Source organism: Ambystoma mexicanum, chromosome 2p, assembly GCF_040938575.1.
Source record: "Ambystoma mexicanum isolate Mex_15411 chromosome 2p, UKY_AmexF1_1, whole genome shotgun sequence".
NCBI lineage: Eukaryota > Metazoa > Chordata > Amphibia > Caudata > Ambystomatidae > Ambystoma > Ambystoma mexicanum.
Window position 1 is genome coordinate 607,696,266 of NC_090923.1, and position 20,467 is coordinate 607,716,732.

Consider the following 20,467-nt stretch of genomic DNA (forward strand, 5'->3'; position numbering starts at 1 on the left):
AGACTTCGATCAGCTCCTCTTCAGAAGTTGAGGCTGAATCCACGACGACCTCCTGCCCCCCCTTTTTCTTCTCCGTCGGAGGTTTCACGAGGGTCCTGTCGATGGGCATGAAAGAGGACTCCCTCCGCGGTGGCAGGGAGACTCTGGGCCCCGAGGTCTCCACTGGTGTAGCCTCCACAGGCTGAGCCAGGGCCGCCGCGACTGTCTCGATAGAGGCCTTGGCAGGGTGGATCAAGGCTTTCACCACCTTAGGTGCGCTCACCTCCTTCTCATTGGGTGGAGGGTCACTGCCTCGCTCCCCCTCCGATGGGGCCTTCGAGCTCGACCGGGGTCTCTCCAGGAGCTTCGCCGGGTGCTCGGCCTTCCTCTTACCCGAGCCAGAGAGTTGGCTCGTGGTCGATGGCGCCGGGGAGGATGCGCCCTACCTGGCAACCGTAGAGCCCGACCGTTCGGTGCTCCCGGTGCCAGCGGACTCGCGGTTGCTTGGCCTTCTGTTGGGCCCCCGTCGCCGGGGCGCCCTCAAAGGTCTTAGAAGACCGCTCGGACTTCTTTTTCTCGCCTGACGTGCTCTTCCCTTCCAGCCAGTTGGCGAGACGCAGATGGCTGTCCTTCATGGTCCGCTCCGACATATTGCCGCAAAACGCACAGTCCTTCTCCACGTGCGTCTTGTCCTCATGCAGGCAGTAGAGGCAAAGGGAGTGTTCGTCCTCCTTAAAGACATTCTGAAGCTGGCCTCCAGGGCAGACCCTGAACAGCTTTCCGGGCGTCGAGCTTCTCTTCTCCTGGGCCATGTCTGAAATGGGCCTGAGAAACTTCTGGAGTCCTCCAAAAGCGTGGCTCGACGAAATCTTCACCCTTGAGGGGCGTAGAAGAATCCGACACGGGTCCCCGTTAATCGGATAAAGAAACGGTGGAGCTTGAGGCTCTTTTGACCAAAAAAAGAGAAATTTTCCTATGAAAAGCGCAAAAAAATGCACTAAAGCTCGAGAGCAATAGCACGAGGATCCCAACACTTGAACGTGCGGTAAAAATCTGAAGATGGCTGCCAGAGGCGGGGCTTAGGGAGATGGCAGTCATTGGCTGTGGTCAGTATGACGCAGAGATCAGTGATTGGTTACTACTACGAAAGACAGATCAGAAGCGAAACTGATACTGATTTTTCTTTACCGAGGATTCCCAGCCTGACGACGGGGAATATTCATGAACATGTGAATCCATGCCAGACCCCATGCTGGAGAACATAAATAAGGTAAAAAGTGATATAAGCCCACCAGAAGACCAAAAATAAATCATTCATCCGAAAAATAAAAGGGAAAAAAAGCAAAAAGGAAGTGTGCTGAAAAAAGTCTATATGAATTCTCTTTTAACAAGCAGACACATATTTCTGATATCACTTTCTGCTAGGGATAACAGGGTGCCACGGATCTGGGAGTAAAAACCTCACCAAAGACCTTGAGTTCATTGCCAATGCACTCAAGCGGAGCGGGAGGGAGGAGAAAAGTGAGCGGTATGCTAGTGTTAATCCAGCAGCTAAACCCATCGCTAGACCTTCCACATTCCCGCGTGTGATCAGCTGCACTCCTCTTTGATTGAGAATGCTTAATGTCAACCAGAGCCTCGCAGCGTTTAGTGGTCATAGTAGGATACACACCTTAGCCTCCCACTGCCTCGCCTTCTCATGGTCTCGCTCTGTCCCCGCCTGTAGCAGCGGCTGCTTTGTTTCAGTTCTGCTCCTTGACGCAGTCACCTATTGGGTCCTGCACTTTGCCAAACACCTTCTGCCCCAAGATCACCTGCCCATGCCAGTGCCTTGTCAAATGCCAAACCCTGTCTGGACTCAGGTAAAGCTCCTCACTGTTGCTCAACGGATGCCGCAAAAGTGTAAGCTTTCAATTTCTAGCCTAACTCCAAGTTCACTAGTTTACTCCTGCAAACCGGTCACACTCCGCGCTCTCTATTCTCTTTTGCAAGCTACTTGCTCGCTAACAATTTGCTTAGGGCAGGAGTCTGCAACCTTTTGCTCTCCAGTTGTTTTGAACTCCAACATCCATCAGCTCCAGCCAGCAGAGTGAATGGTGTGGGATCATGGGAGACGTGGTCCAAAACATCTGGAGAGCCACCGGTTGCAGACCCCTGCCCTAGGGACATATACACTTTGTTATTCTACTCTGAATGGAATTTTGTTTGTTTCGTTTCTTGGTAGTCCTTAAATCGGCCTTGGACTTGGCTTTCATGCTGGCTGATTTTCCTGCCGGACTCTGCAATGTATAAGGGCCATTCACGAATGTTTATTATGATCACTACTATACATGTGTATTGTCTTTCCTAGAGAATTCCAGATATAGGCACACTGACTGCTACCTCCATATAACACCCGCTACCTACTGCTCAGCCTGTTTTTGTTTATTGGGTTACAAGGAGGTATACATGTTGAATAAGGAGACCCATTTCAATAGCTTATGAGGGGTCCTATTGACCAGTAGAAACATTCTAGGCTAACACAGGGAGGGTAAGGCCAGAGACCCAACATAGTAAATGGATGGCAACCGATGCTATGACAGAAGAGATGTAGAGAAGGGAAAAACTCATAAGGGTAGCTCAGGGTTCAGGGAACTCTCTAAATCACAATGGCCCTCATTACGACCCAGGCGGTAAGGGGTTTACGCTGGCGTAAACATCGCCGACCCTTACCGCCTGAGTACGGGTTCCCTTTGCGCCATGGTGAGTTTAACGCCTGCTTTTTGCAGGCGTTAAAATCCATGGCGCTAAGGGACCTTGTTGTTAATTACGCCACCGTAATTTACGGTGGCGTAATTAACGCCTTCCCCACTCCCATTATGCCCTATGGGGCAAAAATGGGAATGGGGAAGGGTAAAATGGGGATTGGGGACTTACCGCCCCGCCAAGGTCGGAATGGGGCGGTAAGTCCGCCAACCACCATGGCGGAGTTGGCAACTTAGCGCCATGGACCATGGTGCTAATAGCGCCATGGTCCTCCGCCAAGGTCCTAATGAGGGCCAATATCTTTGCTATCATCAATGACAACCTTTCAGAATCCCATCAAGGACTCACTGCTCACACCAGACGATACACTTATCACAAACCAATGACGAACCACAGCGGTGACGTGACTTGAGATGCAGGCGACGTGCATGCCGGGGGCTCCATAAACCAGAATAATTCGCTTAGATACTTGCAAGCCTGCATTTTCGTCAACATGCTAAATTTGATGATTGGATGTTGCCACAGATGCCCGTGACCTTGTACGTTTGATAGCAAATCGACATAGCAAATCGACATTACAGTCACCGTGGAGGAAGGAACAGGACTCACCGATGATTCCGAAAATGTCAAGGATGGTAGGTGCGAAAATGACCAGCAGGTTGATGAGTGTCAGCAGGATGACGGCAATCAGCGTGTGACGCACCCAGCTGAACTGCTTGTTCTGGAAGAGCATATGCTGGATGGCACGGCGCACCTGAAGAAGGAAGATGAAGAGGGCTCAAAGTGTGTGGAGGCAGATGTCTGTATGGTTATGAGACATCATTGGTCCAGAGAGAGGATGCTCTGGAAGTAGAACCAGGGGGCACATTCTCCCATCATGAATCCGCCACTGCTTTTGCACTTCACTCTACCAAAGACATTCCTTTATCACCTCCAAACTAATAGTCCCGGGACTCCCTGTGGTTTTCTATTCCTTAATTTCTATTATTCTGTTCCTGTACCTAATATTCATTTATGTCTCTTTACTATGCATTCCATCCATTCTTTCACTCCTTTTCTTAACATTTTCCACAGATCTGCTAATGATCCCCTTTTTCCTGCCAATTATCTACTCCCTCTTTTCTGCTATCAGTGCCTCTCTCCACCGTTTTATTTCCTAACCCCAGTCAATGTTTCCCTCCGAAAAGCAATTCTCAGTCTTCGCTTGCTATGTCTTCCCTGTAGCTTGCCAATCATTCACTTCCCCCCCTTAAGTCTCCCACCTGTCCTATTTGTTTCCTCATCCTGGTAATTCTTCCCTTCTTGCTATTGTTTGGCCCCTCTCTTCTTTCACTGTTCTGCGTCCAGCTGATCCTATGATGTCTTTAATTGCATTGTTCTTATGCCCCTTTTCCTGCAGTCCCTCCACACTATTATCAAGCCTTCCTTTCTAATATCCCATCTCCCTATTCTATCTCTTATTTTTACCACATACTCTCCTTGACTACTTTACACTCCCTCCCCATACTATTCCCTACCTCTTTCCCTGAGTGCCATCCTCTCTTCCGTATACAGTGTAGCATGTCCCCACTTCAGCACATCTCCTTCCGCCTAAATCATTCTCATCCTCCTTGATCTACATTTCCTTGTGAATCAGTCTTATAGTCGCCCTACCTTCTACTATTCGCTACCTTGTACTGCCACTTTCCTTTCTTCTACCCTTTGTCGATTATCTCCTGCGTTCCCCTATTTTTTCTTTCATCTATTCTATTTCCCTCTTTATTGTTCACTTATCTTCCCTATGTATTAACTACTCCAGACACTCCTCCATTCTGCCCCTTCCTTATGTAATGCCCCTCTGTGCTGCTTTCTCATTCTGCCCTTCCATAGAGTATTGATCTGTTGAGTGCATTCCTCCTATCCCTTGCTGTTCTACCCATCATACACTATACCTTCCCACCGCTTCTCCTTAGTTCTTTAATTGTCTTCTATCCCTCATCTTTCCTTTTCATGGATTGACGTTTGACATTTTGCAAGGTAATCACTGCTGATGCTTCTAAACACTGCCAGACGGAATAAAACCTGCACCATCATGGCCAGTACCAATAAGCAGACAGAGTTTAGTGGAGGAGTGCGGAAGCCAGTCACTGCACTACGGTGTCTGCAAAAGGATTATAAATCAGTGGCTAATTTTATAAACCACTTAGTAAAGCATTCGCATTACAAAAGAAGAGGGGCCACACTTACCGGGAAGAGCACTATGGGCACTGTGAGTGTCACCGCAACTAGCACCGCCACGCGCACACACAGGATGAGCAGGTCAAATGGGTCCACTTTGCTGTACGTGTGCAGCAGCTCTGAATCCACCTGGTCTGGAGGGGCAATGAGACAGAACAGAGGGACACATGTTGATCAGTCAACTCTTGGAATCCGCCACACGTGACACTGTTATTGGATGAACGCAAATGTAGGCATGTGGGGTGTATAGAAATAGATCATGGGCCTGAGTCACAAAACGTTTTCAATGGCAAAATCCCATTGGGAAACGATTTGTGAGCCAGGCCCAATATTTCACTCACCCTAAATGCAAACCTCCTCAACAAATAAATAAATTGCTTCTTGACATGATTTGGAGACATTACATGCGTAAACGCCAACGCGCTCATTTCAGAGAAGAACCCAAAGCAAATATACAAAAATATTTACGAGCGGGTTGAGGGAATCTGGGTGCCCCCGAGAAAATAAGCTCACACCCCAGGATTGGAATTCAAATCCTGAAGGCCAAACACTGAGAGTGTTTATCGACAACAAATGTTATGTTATGAGCTTTTAAAATGTACCAATCTCCGGCGAAGCCAGCCTACGGAGCCAGTGTCTTCCCCAAGAAATAAAACACCAATGCCTGGTGGCAAGGGAGGGGCCAGCACAGACTGGGAGGCAAAGTGTGATCAGCACCAACATCCTGGCGGCCATCTTGGAATGGAAGCATTTACTGAAGAAAGGGATCAGGATGATAGAGTGCTGAAGACGTTTTCATGAACTGATTTAGATAATCTGCTTCTTTTGAAATATAAACAATGGAAATATGCTGTTTTCCACTCGGCCATGTCACATTAATATGAATGTTGGCTCTGTATGTCACAAACTAGAGAGCAACCTAAATGAGCGAATTTGAAATAATCATGTTCTCAGGAGGGTTTTTCAGAGTAGTTTTTATTGACGGGGAAGTGGAATGATACGTGGTCCAAGATGGCTGTCACTCATACACACACCTGGGTGGAGGTCGTCACTTTGTTTTTGCGCTCATAAAATGGAAATTATTGAGAATGTAGGGTGCCCAGAAAGTGATGAAATAGATGAGACTATAAAACGGATTCTTTTAAGTTACAACGGCTGGATCGTTTTACAAAAAAAAATAATCACATTTCATGCAATGGACTGCAAATGGTGACACTTATGCGCTGCTGGGTCACTGCACGCAATTTCCCACTTTCGCAAAATGGGGTGCAAACGTTAAGCGCGAAATCAGTCGAAATTGCCTTTGCTCTTTACTTTTACAAAAGGTTTTGTAGAAGATGTAAACGCCGGCTGCAAATGATGCTTTCTAGACAGGATTTACAATCGATGCCCGGTAATTGCCCATTCCTGGGCGCCGGAAACAATTACTTCCCCTTTGAGTGCCTTTGGACTCAATGGGAATGGGGAGTCTGGATGCACCGGTACCATTCGTGAATGGTGCCGGTGCATCTGACATGGTCTGTTCGAGGGTGCCATTCCGCCCGCCAGGTCAGACCTGGCGGACGGAAAGGCAGCCGCGAGCAGACCTCATAGTTTGCCGGTCCGGTAAAAACGGTACCGGCAAGCTTACCGGTACCGTTGTTACCAGACCAGCAAGCTTATAATGAGGTCCTATGTCACTTATACAGAATATGCATTCCATGTATATGACATACGATTCTCTGTATAAAACCAGACTATCATGATGGGAGACTAACCTCACAGCATAAACTCTGCCATAGACGCTCATAAGGAGACTGTGTGGTAAGTCTAGAAATGATCTACAAACATTACTTTGTACAATTGTTGGTCACTAAGTATAACCCAAATGCAATCATTTTTGATCACGAAATATGGCTTTTATGTACAATGGGGCACAACATATAGCACTAGAAGGCTAAATAGCTTTTTTAGAATCGGATTTTGTGTGCTCAGATTTGATGATTAAAGAGTATAAACTTCCTGAGATGTTGAGCATTTTAAACTCTGAAATGTCTAACAAGTAGTTGCTGGGAGACCATTTAGCACTAAGGGTTTCATCACATTTACGAGAACTAGTCACAAGAATGCATTTCGGTGCTTTTGGATTGAGAGATCAATATTAGGCTTAGTGCTGGTTGGGGAAAACCGGGCATTTAAGTAATTGGGCCTCATTACAAGTATGATGGTCGCCTTGTCGGTAAAACCGGCAGGCTGCCGCCAAACTTGCAATTTTTTCCGGCACCTGCGAATGGGCAATTACCGGGTCATTACATCCCCACCGGACCCAGTAATTGCCCAATCGCGGGCGCCGTAAAAAAATGCTTCCCATTCCCCTTAGGGCTCAATGGGAATGGGGAGGTTGGATGCACTGGCACCATTCAGAATGCTGGTGCTCCAACATGCTCTGATCGCGGGTGTCCCGGCCCGGCAGGCAGGCCAGTCCTGGTGGGCAGAAAGGCACCTGCGAGCAGAACTCGTAGTTTGCCAGGCCGGTAAAAACGGTACCGGCAAGCTTACTGGTACCGTTGTTATCGGACCGGCAGACTTATAATGAGGCCCAATTGTCTCCTCTAATGCCCCACTGATCTCACTGTTAGGAACCAGATTCTTCATCTGTACCCTTTTCTGCTGTCAAAGCGTTGCCTAGGAGAGAAAGATGTAATTGCTGAGTTAAATGCCTTTAAAAAGAGAAAATTGAATCTTATAATAAGGTAAGTCTGGTTTGAATGGATGCGCCGTGTTTGTGAGAATTTGCCTAATCTGCTGGGTGCATTCGTTATCTACCGGGACTAGCTTGTTATCTCTCACTGAGAACATATTATACATTGAATGCATATTTTATATTAAGTTCCAGATGATTATTTAAAAGTAGGTGTGTTTAACCTTGAGGACTGTAGACCAAACTTTAACCACATATTTTAAATGTTCATTTTATGTCCATGGATCCCAAGCCGTGAAAAGCACCATTCTAGGGATTTTTGCATAGCTCCTGTGAGTAATAAACACCTGTTGCCTGGAAATAACAGAACCAGTGCCTCACCACAACCACCTGCCAACCCACCCTCCATGTAAGTCTGTGGTAAATCCCCGCCATGTAATGCTAGTAGAAGCAGCGGAACGTACCATAGAATGTGAGGTATCCGAAGAGGGCTGCCAGGAAGTACATGACGTACATGACGGATATGGAGATATTGGAGACATGCTGCATCTTCCTTTTGGAGGGCCTGCAATGTGAAGATAGAGGTCGTGATTTCTGGTCATTCAGGGTTAAAGAAAGGAAGGATATTACGGAACAACAATCATTCCTCTAAATGGTGTAAATGATTTAGCAAGCCAATGAAAGCCTCTTCCAATACGATTGCCTCTAAATTAGAAACATTCCCTTTGGTCAGAGGGAAACCGGGGAACAGGGGGCAGGCAACCTGGCTAATCATGGTTCCCTCCTTCCCTGGCAATATTCTTAAACTGGAAGAGTTTCTAGTCACACTAACCATATGGTCCTAGGCCTCAGTGTGGAGGCATCCCCTCCAAAGTTTAAACGGGGATTTGCGTCATAATGACTACATTATCATTATCATACAGACTTTAATTATCTCTAGGACTTCAGTATTCAAGCACATTTGTTCTTTGGCCTCTCTGTAGGGGATTATCACTTGGAATGCAGAGTGTGATCAGCCTCCTCCAGATTTCTTCACCTTGGGACCAGGATGATGCCATGTATCATGGTTTCCATCCCCAGATGTGCGCTTAGAAGCTGGGGGAGTCCAGCAGGAAGAGCTATATAAATAAACCATAACAATCATAATCTATTAGGAATGATAGTGGGGCTCAGTTTTCAGCCACGTTCAGTTCTCAGCCCTTCACTGTGTGTGAACGTGAAGAACCCACTGGATTTTAGATCACCCTCTGGATGGATCACTAACAGAGGTCCAAGGAATTTGATACTAAATGTCCATTCAAGTCTTATGCTATTACTGTTAGGATTTACCTCGGGAACAGAGTGAACATTACTGCTCTCCCACTTCTAATACGTAAACTTCTATTGAGGACTGCCTTAGAAATAGGACCATACATAGTCATGGGATAAATTAGCAGACAATGATTCTAAATGTATGCACATTTTTCCTCATGAATGTTAATGAGGGATATCCTGAAAGCCCAACGGGATCCTGTCCATCAAGGCCTGGAGTTGAACACCCCTTTCACCACATACAGAGGACAGGCTAGCCTCTTCCCTCTGCCCATTATGTCTATCATGCTAATCCAATGTCCTTCATTTAAGACGCATTGAGAGAACAAAAGAGAATTGAAAAGTGGACCACAGGTAGGAATCGAGAGAGAGAGTCAGAGGAAGAATGGGAGGAGCACAGAAAGACATGTACAAGCAGAAAGGTGAAGACAGTGAATAAAATACACAGCACGGGTGAGCACCCAAAAAAAGAAAACAATGGGATAAAAACAGAACCAAAGAAAGAATAATGAACAGATTATGGAGCATCCAAAAACTCACTCCTTCAGCTCGGTGTATATGGGGAGCACTTCAGGGTGACAGACGAAAGCGAATGCCATGATGGGGATGGTGTACGCCGTCTGTAAAGCAGTGACACAAACACGTAAGGCTCCAATACATGCATCTGTCCGCGACAGAACGTGGCTAGCTCACATCTGTTCCACACATTCTCCCCTTATGGAAACAGTTGATTCAAAATGCATCTTGCTGCCAGAGAAACTGCTTGCTTTGGCTCTGACATCACTTCCAGACTGGCTCTGACATCACTTCCAGACTGCTTTTCCTAGCTAGAGATGCTCATACTGCGCTCTCCCTTCCAGTCCTGCTTCTGCGATGGCACTGTAGCTTCCAGCAATTGCCCACTCCATGCCTTTGAGCCATCCCTCCCCCCTCCCATTCACTGTCAATGATGGCTGGGCTGATGTATAGGGCATGTTCAGAGTGGATGTTTCTCGTCTGCCCCACCCGTTCAGTCTGAGTTGCATACAAACTAGCAACGTCCCAACTAATGGCGGCAGGTGGTAACCCTAGTGCTGCTGTAGGGCTTGGTGACAGGTAAGGAGCTGGAAACCTGGAAACTGCTTATGCGCACTGTTAGGTCTGCATGGTCCCCCACGGAGTAAGTCTATAGTGTGGTCAGTTGAAAGAGCTGTCCTAAGAGGAAGAAGCCTTCCACCCCCACAGTTACTTCATATCCACACCCAGAATCCTTGATAAAGTAGAGCTGTATGTGATAACAAGAACCTAAACACTACGTATATCAACGCCCTCCGTTGATGATCTGTGGTATGATAAACTTGTCACTAAATATCAGCACTCGGAGTCTATGATACCCAAGGCCATCAACAACCTGGACTTACTTGATCTCCGCACCCTGTGTCTAGACGATAGTCTATGATATAAAGAACCTGTAGACACTTGGCATCAGCCCTCTGAGTCTATGAAAGTCCACAACAGTTTACAGTATCAAGGATTTACAGCTGCTCAATATGACTCTACCATTGTCTTCGAGCACCTAAGATATCAAGAGCTTTCAGTCATTGAAAAATAGGCCCCGACCCCAAAGTCTGTACTAGGTTTTGATAGTCTATACTGGAAAGAACTTGCACTCTCTTGATTTCAGCCCCAAGTTCTATGATAGCACAGGGCAGAAAAAAAAACAGGCACTTGATATCAGCTCCCACACTCTATAACAGTCTACAATAAATGATACCAAAACAGTCACTTGATAGCAAGACCCTGAGTCTTTGATAGTCTATGACAGTTAATTACATCATGAAATTGCTGCAATCGATATTCGGCCTCTACACCATAGAAACTTCTGCCTTTTACTTTGAAGTTAATAAATGTTTGTTTCCGTTTAATTATTATTTCAGTATATGGTATGTGTTTCATTACATTTATCTGTAGAAATGTGACACACAGGGATATGTTACATAAGGTGCAGTTAGTGGCATTTGTGACATACAACATTGACCTTTTTGAGAGCCTTTTGCCACTGAAGGGTTTCTATATTGAGAAACTATGGTGGGTGAATACCATCCTTGGCGGTGGGTGCAAACAGAGTGGTTGCCCAGTGGCATGCTGACCAGTGGGTGTCAAAGGAATGGCCGTTGAACTGTTTTATAAGCCGATGGAGTCAGGGATATGGCAGAGGTGAGAGGAGTCTGAGAAGGTGCAGGACTTGGCAAGGCCAACACAAAGATTTCTGCTGGAGCAAGGTCAAGCATTGTTCTCGTGCTCTCCTGCGGTAAAAGCAGAAGCGTCTAAAACCGATGCGGTCTGGGGGGAATGTGCCATGACATATCAACTATGCCAAACTTCTGTACTCTCCCACACAAAAAATACATTACACGTTCTACTGATAGGACAACAATGCCACCCAGAACATATGGTTCATGCAAATGTATGGGCCTCATTACAAGTTCGGTGGCATGTTGACAGTAAATTCAAGATACCACCAAATGGATTTACCGTTACCACCACTTGGTCAGATGGAATTCCTGCAGGATTAAAATTGGTGGTAGGCAGTGTTAGTTCCCATTTATTGGAGTCCATGGGGATTTCAGGGGAATTACCATAGGCCGTAATCCAGCCGATTTGGCATTTTTATGACTGCAAAGCAGAGGAATTACCTCCAGCGTTCTTGTGGAGGTTTTTCCTCTGCCTTACCTCCAAACCTGCAGTTCGGTGGAGTGGTAATGCCACAACGACGAACTCGTAATAAGGTAATGTCTCTCAAAATGTGTTAGCTGGCACGTTTCCTCATAACATTACTGAAGCTGAATCCATGAGGCCCAAGGGCGTGTGCCGTGTTATAAGAATTTAAATAAATAAATAAATAAATAATGAAATGGGTGAAGGACTAGATCGCAAAATGACAATTAGATTTGCTTATCTTTTTACACAAGGAAGTGGCACCTGCTCTAATTTTCACTTTGCAAACGATTCGTAGTGACTTTGCAAACTGACACACAGAGCCAAACACTGGTACGACAACTGGTAAAACCCAGATAGCCTTTTCGACGAAGGCGCTCTACGTTTCGGGCACGTTCCTGAAGGCGAGGTGATATCGACCGTGCCCTGAGGTTCTGCTGGCAAGAACTCACTTGAGTATTGATGTTGAACATCCTGGGAGCACACATGCTATCCAGGGTCTCCGCTGCCGGCGTGTGCCCATTCTGGTAAATGACACTGGACTCCCCCTCTGCCAGGCTGAAGTTACTCATCAACGTGCCATTCAAGTCCCTCTCGGGCAGCGGACAGGGGATATGGAACTTTTTGTACATGACCTGGAATCAAAGATGGGGGACAGAGCACATAATTTGTTAATTGCTGCATTTATTCCATCATCATACGTTCTCCCTGGGGGCTGACCGTGTTATCATCTTTATTCAAATCTTTACATTTCATTATTTGTAGAGCGGTGCCTTATTGCTTCTTGGTGATCATTCTACCATTTTATAGCATCCAGTCCATAAACACACGTGACAGGGATTCCGATTCGGTGATTGGCTGCAAAACATGCAGTGCAACCATTGATGGAAAAACATACTCTGAACACGTGAGTGAGTGTTGATATCCCTCTGGGGTTGAATAACCACAAACACGGATCAAGTGTCACTCGAGGTAACCATACATATGCATGTTTTAAAAAAGCACAGCACACACAAATATCATAACACTAGGGGGATCGGCGAGACGAGAAGAACCACAGCTACAAACATATGAACAGTGTAGGGCCGGACCATGCTTTCATATTCCCAGCACACATCTGTAATCTGATTTTGCGCTGATTCACAAAACAGAATCTACCCATGCCAAAGCATCACACGTTTGTGATTCTGCCCATGCGCAGATTGCGGACAGTTGCGGGTCTGCCCCAGAGCACAGAGTGTTTCAAACGGCAGCAGGCTGCGCTCTGATCTTCGGCAGAACTGCCCTGCTTGTCCCTGCTCTCGGGATGCTTTGATCTTCGGCAGAACTGCCCTGCTTGTCCCTGCTCTCGGGATGCTTTGATCTTCGGCAGAACTGCCCTGCTTGTCCCTGCTCTCAGGATGCACTTTCGCATTTCTTAGGGTGACCAGACGTCCGGGTTTTCCCGGGACAGTCCGGGGAAATCACCCTCCGTCCCGGGGTCCCGAAAGTTTTTTCATTTTTGAAACCGCGTCCGGGGTTTGCATGTTTGGAGGGCTACGATAATTAAAACCGTAATTATTTTTCAAAAAAATAACGGAATTTTTTACTTAGAGGTTTGGCTCGAACCCCCAACCTCTCAGGTACCAGTCAGAACACTTACTGACTGTGCCACAGAGACTGGCTTGGAAATAACTTTACAGCAAGCCATGTGATATCAATTAGAGCTAACGCTCGTTTTCAATTAACATGCTACGATTCACAGACAAAACTGCACAAATGAGTTGTAAATCAGTTTATAGAAAGGAGAAGTGCTGGAAATATGGTTGGGGGGTCGTTGTGGGGGCGTGTTGGGAGAGGGGCGGTAATTGGTGGGCTGCGATGGGGTAGTCCCTCTTTTATGTTGTTGGCCGTCCCGGTTTTTTGTTTTGAAAATCTGGTCACCCTAGCATTTCTGCATAATCATCGCCTCACGAATGTCCGGGGTCATATAAAAATGCATGCATTGGCGGGCCACTTGAGGTCTGTCACTGCGTAACCACTCACATGCCACACGTGGTTGTGTTGGGGCATATTGCTGGTGCGCAAGGCTAGACTGGGGACTGCATACCCCTTCTGCCCTCCGCGAGGCCCATCCTGAAATTACGATGCGAGTTCTGCGGGTGCAGAGGTGCGAGGGCAAAGTGCCCTTGGCAGGTCTGTGCCCACAAACCTTTGTGAAATGACCCCTATCAGGTGAAAGAAAGTAACCAGAGAGGATACCACTTTGCAGAGCTGTATTCACTTCTGGGAGAAAACCGATTGAACAGATTACGTTTCTCAAATACATCTGATTAAAAATGAAGAAATATAAATTTAAATAGCAAAGCCTCAGAAAAATATGCACATTTTGAATTATATATGAGTTCACCAAATTATTATAATTAAACTCTAAATAATGCTAATTGCATACAATTCGAAACTACTATTAAATACATGCATTAAATGAAAATAATAACTTCTGCAGTAAATAGTTAGGCACATTACTCCATCACATTTGCACAGGTGCTTGGAAGTGGTTATCACCTGTATTGTTACTACATAATTAGGGCAGGTGGGAAAGGTGTCTACCCACATTGTAAAATAGTATATCAACTTGATACAAACAATACACATATACATACATTAATAACTGAATAAATAAATATTATGATTGGGGTTTTAAGTCCAAACAAACTATGGGCTTGTTTCAATTCCCATAGATACTATTTTTAAAATGTTGTATTGCTGCTTAAAAAAGTAAATTTACAATTTACTATAAGTTAATTTAGTTATTTCTGTTTTCATTTTTGATTTTGTTAATTGTACCTTTTACATTCATTTTAATGATACATTTGTCACTTTAACCTTATTTTATGTGTATTCTTTATATTGACATTAGATTGATATTTCTGGGTTATTATTGCAAAGAATTGACATTCTTCTGTCTGTGGTATTTAAAAGAAAAACCATCAAACATGTTCCAATCATCTGCAACCTTAAATGATTGGTTTGCGCTACTTGGAGACCCACCACTTAGACTTAGACGATAGCCAGTGATGATATCACCAGGGAAAAACCTTGGTCAGGAGAACGATTTCCCCCCACATTTTCTAGGACTGGAGCTTGTTTATAAATGAGACCCGCCCTAGAATATGTCGGGATGGCTGTTCAGTTGAAGAAAAAAGCATTGTGAAGCCGGACAAAGTTTATCAACCAATAATACCACAGAAATGAACAGATTTTCTGAAATTCTGGGACAGAGAATCCTGTTAGCCGCGTTCAGTTCACCACCATTATATCGTATTCCTTGTTCACCCCGACTGATTTCCCGTTTGATCATCTTCAACATTATTCTTATTCCTGGTTCTCCTGTCTCATGCCCAGTTCATGCCATTCTTAATATTTTCTTTTTTAACTGCTGGTTATGTTGTCTGATTTTTGGCTCAATCAGCCCTCCTCTGTTGTTATTTTGTCTGGTAAAACAGTGTGCTTCCTGGTTCTTTATCACTTCAATCGTTCCTGCCTCTGCTGCCTGGTTCTATACTACTCTCCTTCGCTCTTTTTCTGGTTCTCTTTTCTGAATCCTGCTTCTCATACCTGGGTCTACATCCAGGTTCCTTGTTTAAGCCCCCCTATATTGCTCTAATTCCAGGATCTGCTATCTGGTTCCTGGTTCAATGCTCACTCTATTATGTTTATTCCTGGTTCTTCTGCACAACTCCTGGTTGAACCTCACAGCCCGTCTCTATTCCACCACTGTCTATTAACACCATCATTCTTGGGATGTCGATGAACGAGAAAAACATGGATAAGGGATTTCCGTGTACTGCTCCCGCATCAGCTGATCACACCGAGAGTGGGGATCTGGCAGTAGAGTCTCACCTACCTCGAGCATTGCCAATGGATGCTAAGCCAATGCGGACTGCGAAATCATGATGGCTCTGCTCAGAGTAGAATTATCACGCTTATGTGGCCTTTCTGGGGTAATTCAGCACCACCACACAGCTATCACAGATCATTGGAAAACACTTTTTGATCCCATACTTGGCCTCAAATGTTTTTCTGTGTCAGCAGTGGTGTGAAGGGGGAACAGCATTTGCCCATGAGTCAAAGAATCTGAAAGAAAGGCTTTTGGGCCTCATTAAGAGTGTCCTGATGCTGAAATAACGTGGCAGTAATTCAGTTTATCAGCACATTTGCTCACGCGCACACTCCAAGTGTGCCAGTGTGGTTGCCGGAATTAGCTGCAGCTCCGGGCTGCCAGTAATTCCGGCACCCCACCAGCAAAAAATACCAGTATTACCAGCAATTCCCACCATGGAGAATACCCGCACTTACCGGCACTTGCAATCTGCTGGTAATTCCGGCAGACTAAGCTACGGTAATACCATCTAGTGGTATCCCGCCAGATTTACCAGGATACCACCAGGCTTATAATATGGCCCCTGTCCTTTTTTTTCTCTCAACGGGGCAGGTGGGCTGAACATGATGAGAAAGCAAGCTTTTACCACAAGGATGTGGAAACCCTCAGGAACGAGCCTTTTACTGGGCTCTTATGAGAAGGTGTCTGTATCTATGCAGATCTGTGTTTGTGAGGAGTAGATTAACGGTGGAAGCTGCTACAAAAAGCCTGACCAGAGGAGCTGGAGTCTGTCAGGTTCTTTACAGTGGATGGGGATGATGAGCATAGTAGATGTAGCCCGCTTTCTCATCTTTTCTTTCCTAGCTTCTCACAGTGTCATAATTCGTTTCTCCCTCTGCTGACTTTGTTGCTGGGTTTCAAACATGTTTTTGAGCTTGTTACTTTCCTCTGCTTGTATGGATCCCTTCCAGTCTGTTGACTGGCTCTTCGAATCCATCTTAGTTCATAGCCATTCATTTTATTCATGAAATATGAGATTCAACTAAAGTGATGGAGTTATAAAGGAATCTCCACCTCAGTTGTGCCCCATATTTTGACAATGAGCCAAACCTCATTGCAGTATGTCATGGGAGGATAGCTCAGCGGCAACGAACTTGTCTTGGAAACAAAACGACATGAAGCAGCACAGGTTCGATCCCAGGGTCAGCGCTTACTGGGTATTAAGTGCATTATAAATATGCAATTAAGACATATTCCTGTAACAGCGCCTTGGTGCCCGCGGACTGCGTGAGTGCTTTAAAAATGCGAATAAATAAAATAGTTTGTGACTGGAGGGCTAAAGTCATGGGTAGACAGAGTCCCCCCATTTTTTTCAGAGGGTTGACTCAGTCCCCCCCCCCCCCCCCCCCCCCTAGCTAAAATTACAAACATATTGAACTCTCCCTTGAATTTTTGAATTAAAGCCAACCTCGGGATCGAACTGCAGTATCAGGTTTGCCAGCCGGACACTTTACCACTGCACTATATAACCTGATGGAAAATAACAAACAAATAAAGGTGAAATGTCTAATTTCGGTACTGCAAGTTCCACGGAAAGCATTTGTATTGGTTCTTGGAATTTAAAACATGCACATCTTTTAATGTGCTCAAAAACACGGTGTCCGATCAAAGGATCTAATTCAAAGGATCGACAGGTCAAAGGATCGACACAAAAGGATCGATTTTTTTTTAATTATATATTTTTGGGGGTTTTCGTTTAGGGAAAAAAAGTGGTTTTTACCACAAAAACGGGGTTTCGGTGGGGGCCCCCCCCCAAAAAAAAATGTGAAAAAACAAGAAAAAAGAAATTCGATCCTTTGATCCGTTGATCCTTTTGTGTCGATCCTTTGACCTGTCGATCCTTTTGTTGTCGAACCTATGACCTACAACCCAAAAACACTATTAGAAGAAAATATCCTTTCTAGGTTTTGTGTATGTGTTGATTTTATTAAAGCCAAAAGCCATTCGTCCTGTGCAATTTGGGTAGTTATGCAAAACCAATTTAATGATATGTGCATATTTCACCTTGATATGCTAATTTCTGGCGACATCACATCCCATTGCGTGAGACTAGCAGTATGGAGACTGGTGAGACTATAGTTCAGTCTGCGAGGCCAATGATGTGTCAGTGAGTGACGCTAAATTCCTGTGTGTGAAATCAGTGATGTGGCTACGATCTGATGCCACCAAAAAGGGAGTGGCCATTAGCGTGGTTGCGAGTGAAACTCACCTGATGTGACTGATGGCAGAAGACCACCGTAGGCCAGCGATTAAAGGCAGACATTCGCTAATACTCACCGAGATGAGGAAGAAGACCATGCAGCTGAGGGAGAAGCCACTGGCATATCCCAGGTAGCCTGCAAGAGAAAGCACCGAGAATGGAACCATGGCATGACACTGCCTGATGCAGCCCACATCTACACTGCAGGCCACCGGCACAAGCCGCCACAGGCATCAAGTAGATATCACAGGTGCATTCAATGTCTTATTTCAGGAATATAGGATATAGTGCCACATTATACGGTTTAAACAGAAAGACTAGGGCCATTTTCGTGTACGGTGATAGTCATTGGTGTACATTTGTCTCGCCACTATACTATTACCCAACAACAAATAAGGTAAAACTTTGCCAGTGACTTCCTATCTAAGAGTTAAAATCTCTGATTTCATTTAAATACAAAAAAGAAAACATACACTGAAACAAAAAGAGCATAGCAGGCCCTCTCAATAACACACTTGGGCCTGATTTGCAAACATGTTTTAACATGGGAAAGTCCCATTTGAACACATCTTTGTAAATCAGGCCCTTGGTATTTTGGGTTTAGAACAGACCATTTCAGATAACCAGCCGCACGAGCCACACTGCTACCCAGGGCCACCTTTAGAAGGTCACCTCTGGTTCAGAGCCACTGAGCAGCGCACCATTGTGTATATGCAAATGAGCTCATAGACATGCATTTCACCCCAGAAAATGATTCTTTCTTTAGAGGGGTGCAGGGGGGAATATGCGTGTCTGTATTCAATGTACTGATGCTTGTTTTTTAAACGTCAACTTTGAAATGAGTGTGATTGCAAAATTAACTAGTGCATTTGGTAAGCCAATAAGTTACCCTGCCGAGAGTGTGGTGGACCTTTCCTCGTGAGCTTTTATTGCTGCATATATACAATGACTATGCATTTGCCTTACTTTTTCTTTTTTCCTTCTTAGATTGACTTCACTGCTTTGGAATTTACTAGCTATCATACTCTTCTGTGTTTCGGGAGGATACCTCAGGTGCAGTGTGCTTGCCTTGGGAGCAAGGGGACACTGGCACCACAGGTTCGATCCCCGGGTCGCCCTTAGAAACCTTTGGGTATTAAGCGCGTTATAAATAACCTATCATATCATCATATCTACCTGTAGCCCAATTGATTTAATCTCTAGCAGCTTCTTTCTTCAAGTTCCTTTCCCTGGAATAGCTCACTCTGCTGGTGTGTGAATTTCACAGTTAAAATGTCGGCATGCCCTTATGGTTCTATGTGGCTTGATCAAAGTAAATTACTCCATGGTAATTTACTTCTACAGAATCACCCCCAAATACCCCTCTCCACCCTACTGCTGGCTGCAACATTATTTGCCTGCATCCTTCCCATGCCTGCATTTTCACATACCAGCAGTTTTCCCATTATGGACTATGGCCCGGATCCATAAACACGTGTGGTTGCAGAGATTCAAGGGAAATATTTCCGTGCACCTGTGCACCCGCAGATATCACCTGGCAAGCCCCTGATTCAGGAAGGGCTCCTGCAGAGCGATGAACGGGCGGTGTGTCGGTGCAAGGGACACTCGGCCAGCACCTCCATGCCTCCTCCAGGGCTGGGATGCATTCTTCTTATTTCCACTTTAGCTTGGGATGTTGAACTGTGAAAGTGACATAGCGACGCTCATTCAGTTTTGGTCAGATCAATGGTGTCATCGGCGTGAAATGACTACGGGCAGTATTGTGCATTCACTAGTGCCTGCTATCCCAGAAACGCAGGGGAAAGCAGAGCAGGGATGCCAACATTGCAAACACATCACTTTCAGAATTAGGGATGCACTTACAAGTCGGTTTTGCCCACTCCCTGACTGCAATGCGTGGGTGCACAGTTTCACAACAGTGAATCAGCACCTGCACTGGTGAATCTGTGTATATGCACCTTGCAGAGGTATTCCCCATCTCTGCGTGTGCAAGGCCTCTGAATGTGGCCCTACAAGTTATTGTATTTTTTTTTTCCAGTTCGCTGCTTTCGTCTACTGAATGTATAATTCGAAATTGTATGCGATGTTAATTTAAACACTTTTATTTTCGAAACTGACGGAGGGCCAGCCTCTGACTCCCACACAGGGATGAGCAGGGTGCAGTTCTCGCAATTAGCATGGTTGCACCTGCAGGCTTGCTGACTGTTGCGGGGGATTTTGGTCTGCAACTACAAAGCACAAGCAATAGGGAAGAACCGGTCCTACAAAGATGGTTCTCCCCATTGCGCCGGCTTCTCACAGCACCAGCGTTCACGAGTTAGAGGCAGCATGAAGGGAGAACCCAAAGGTGCATGAAGAGCAGCACGCAGGTGCCACTAAGAACCGTGATTTAACTACCATAAACACTGCACCACAAACACTCACAATTCAGTGGTGCTTGAGTGAAATTATAGTGCTGCATTGATAACAGTATCTATTGGCTCGTTGCCTATTTCCAAGAGAACATTGTGACGCAGCGGTGCACTAACGTCACTGATGGAGTACAGGGAAAAAAACACCAGTAACGCTACAGTCAAAATAAGGTACACCTTATATTGGGTGTTATTGGCAAACACGGCACGGCGGCCAACTCAGACTCGAAGCCCAAGTTTCAAAGATCGCTAAAGCACCTCCCAAGATAATCTTTGCCTCTGCTTCCAGTCAGCCGCACTGCTTC

At 45.5% G+C, this 20,467-nt stretch overlaps 1 protein-coding gene across 2 annotated transcripts in view; it reads right to left on the bottom strand.

Moving 5' to 3' along the window:
- The window catches only part of SLC38A3 (solute carrier family 38 member 3), a 558,646-nt gene that overhangs the window by 51,355 nt on the left and 486,824 nt on the right, over positions 1-20,467 (bottom strand). For both annotated transcript variants that reach the window (XM_069644136.1, XM_069644135.1), the window contains exons 9-14: positions 17,829-17,887; positions 12,082-12,264; positions 9,473-9,552; positions 8,086-8,186; positions 4,951-5,075; positions 3,334-3,478 (exon numbers count right to left, since the gene is read on the bottom strand). In XM_069644136.1, coding sequence (XP_069500237.1) covers positions 3,334-3,478; positions 4,951-5,075; positions 8,086-8,186; positions 9,473-9,552; positions 12,082-12,264; positions 17,829-17,887 — 693 coding nt within the window. The remainder of the gene's footprint in view (positions 1-3,333; positions 3,479-4,950; positions 5,076-8,085; positions 8,187-9,472; positions 9,553-12,081; positions 12,265-17,828; positions 17,888-20,467) is intronic.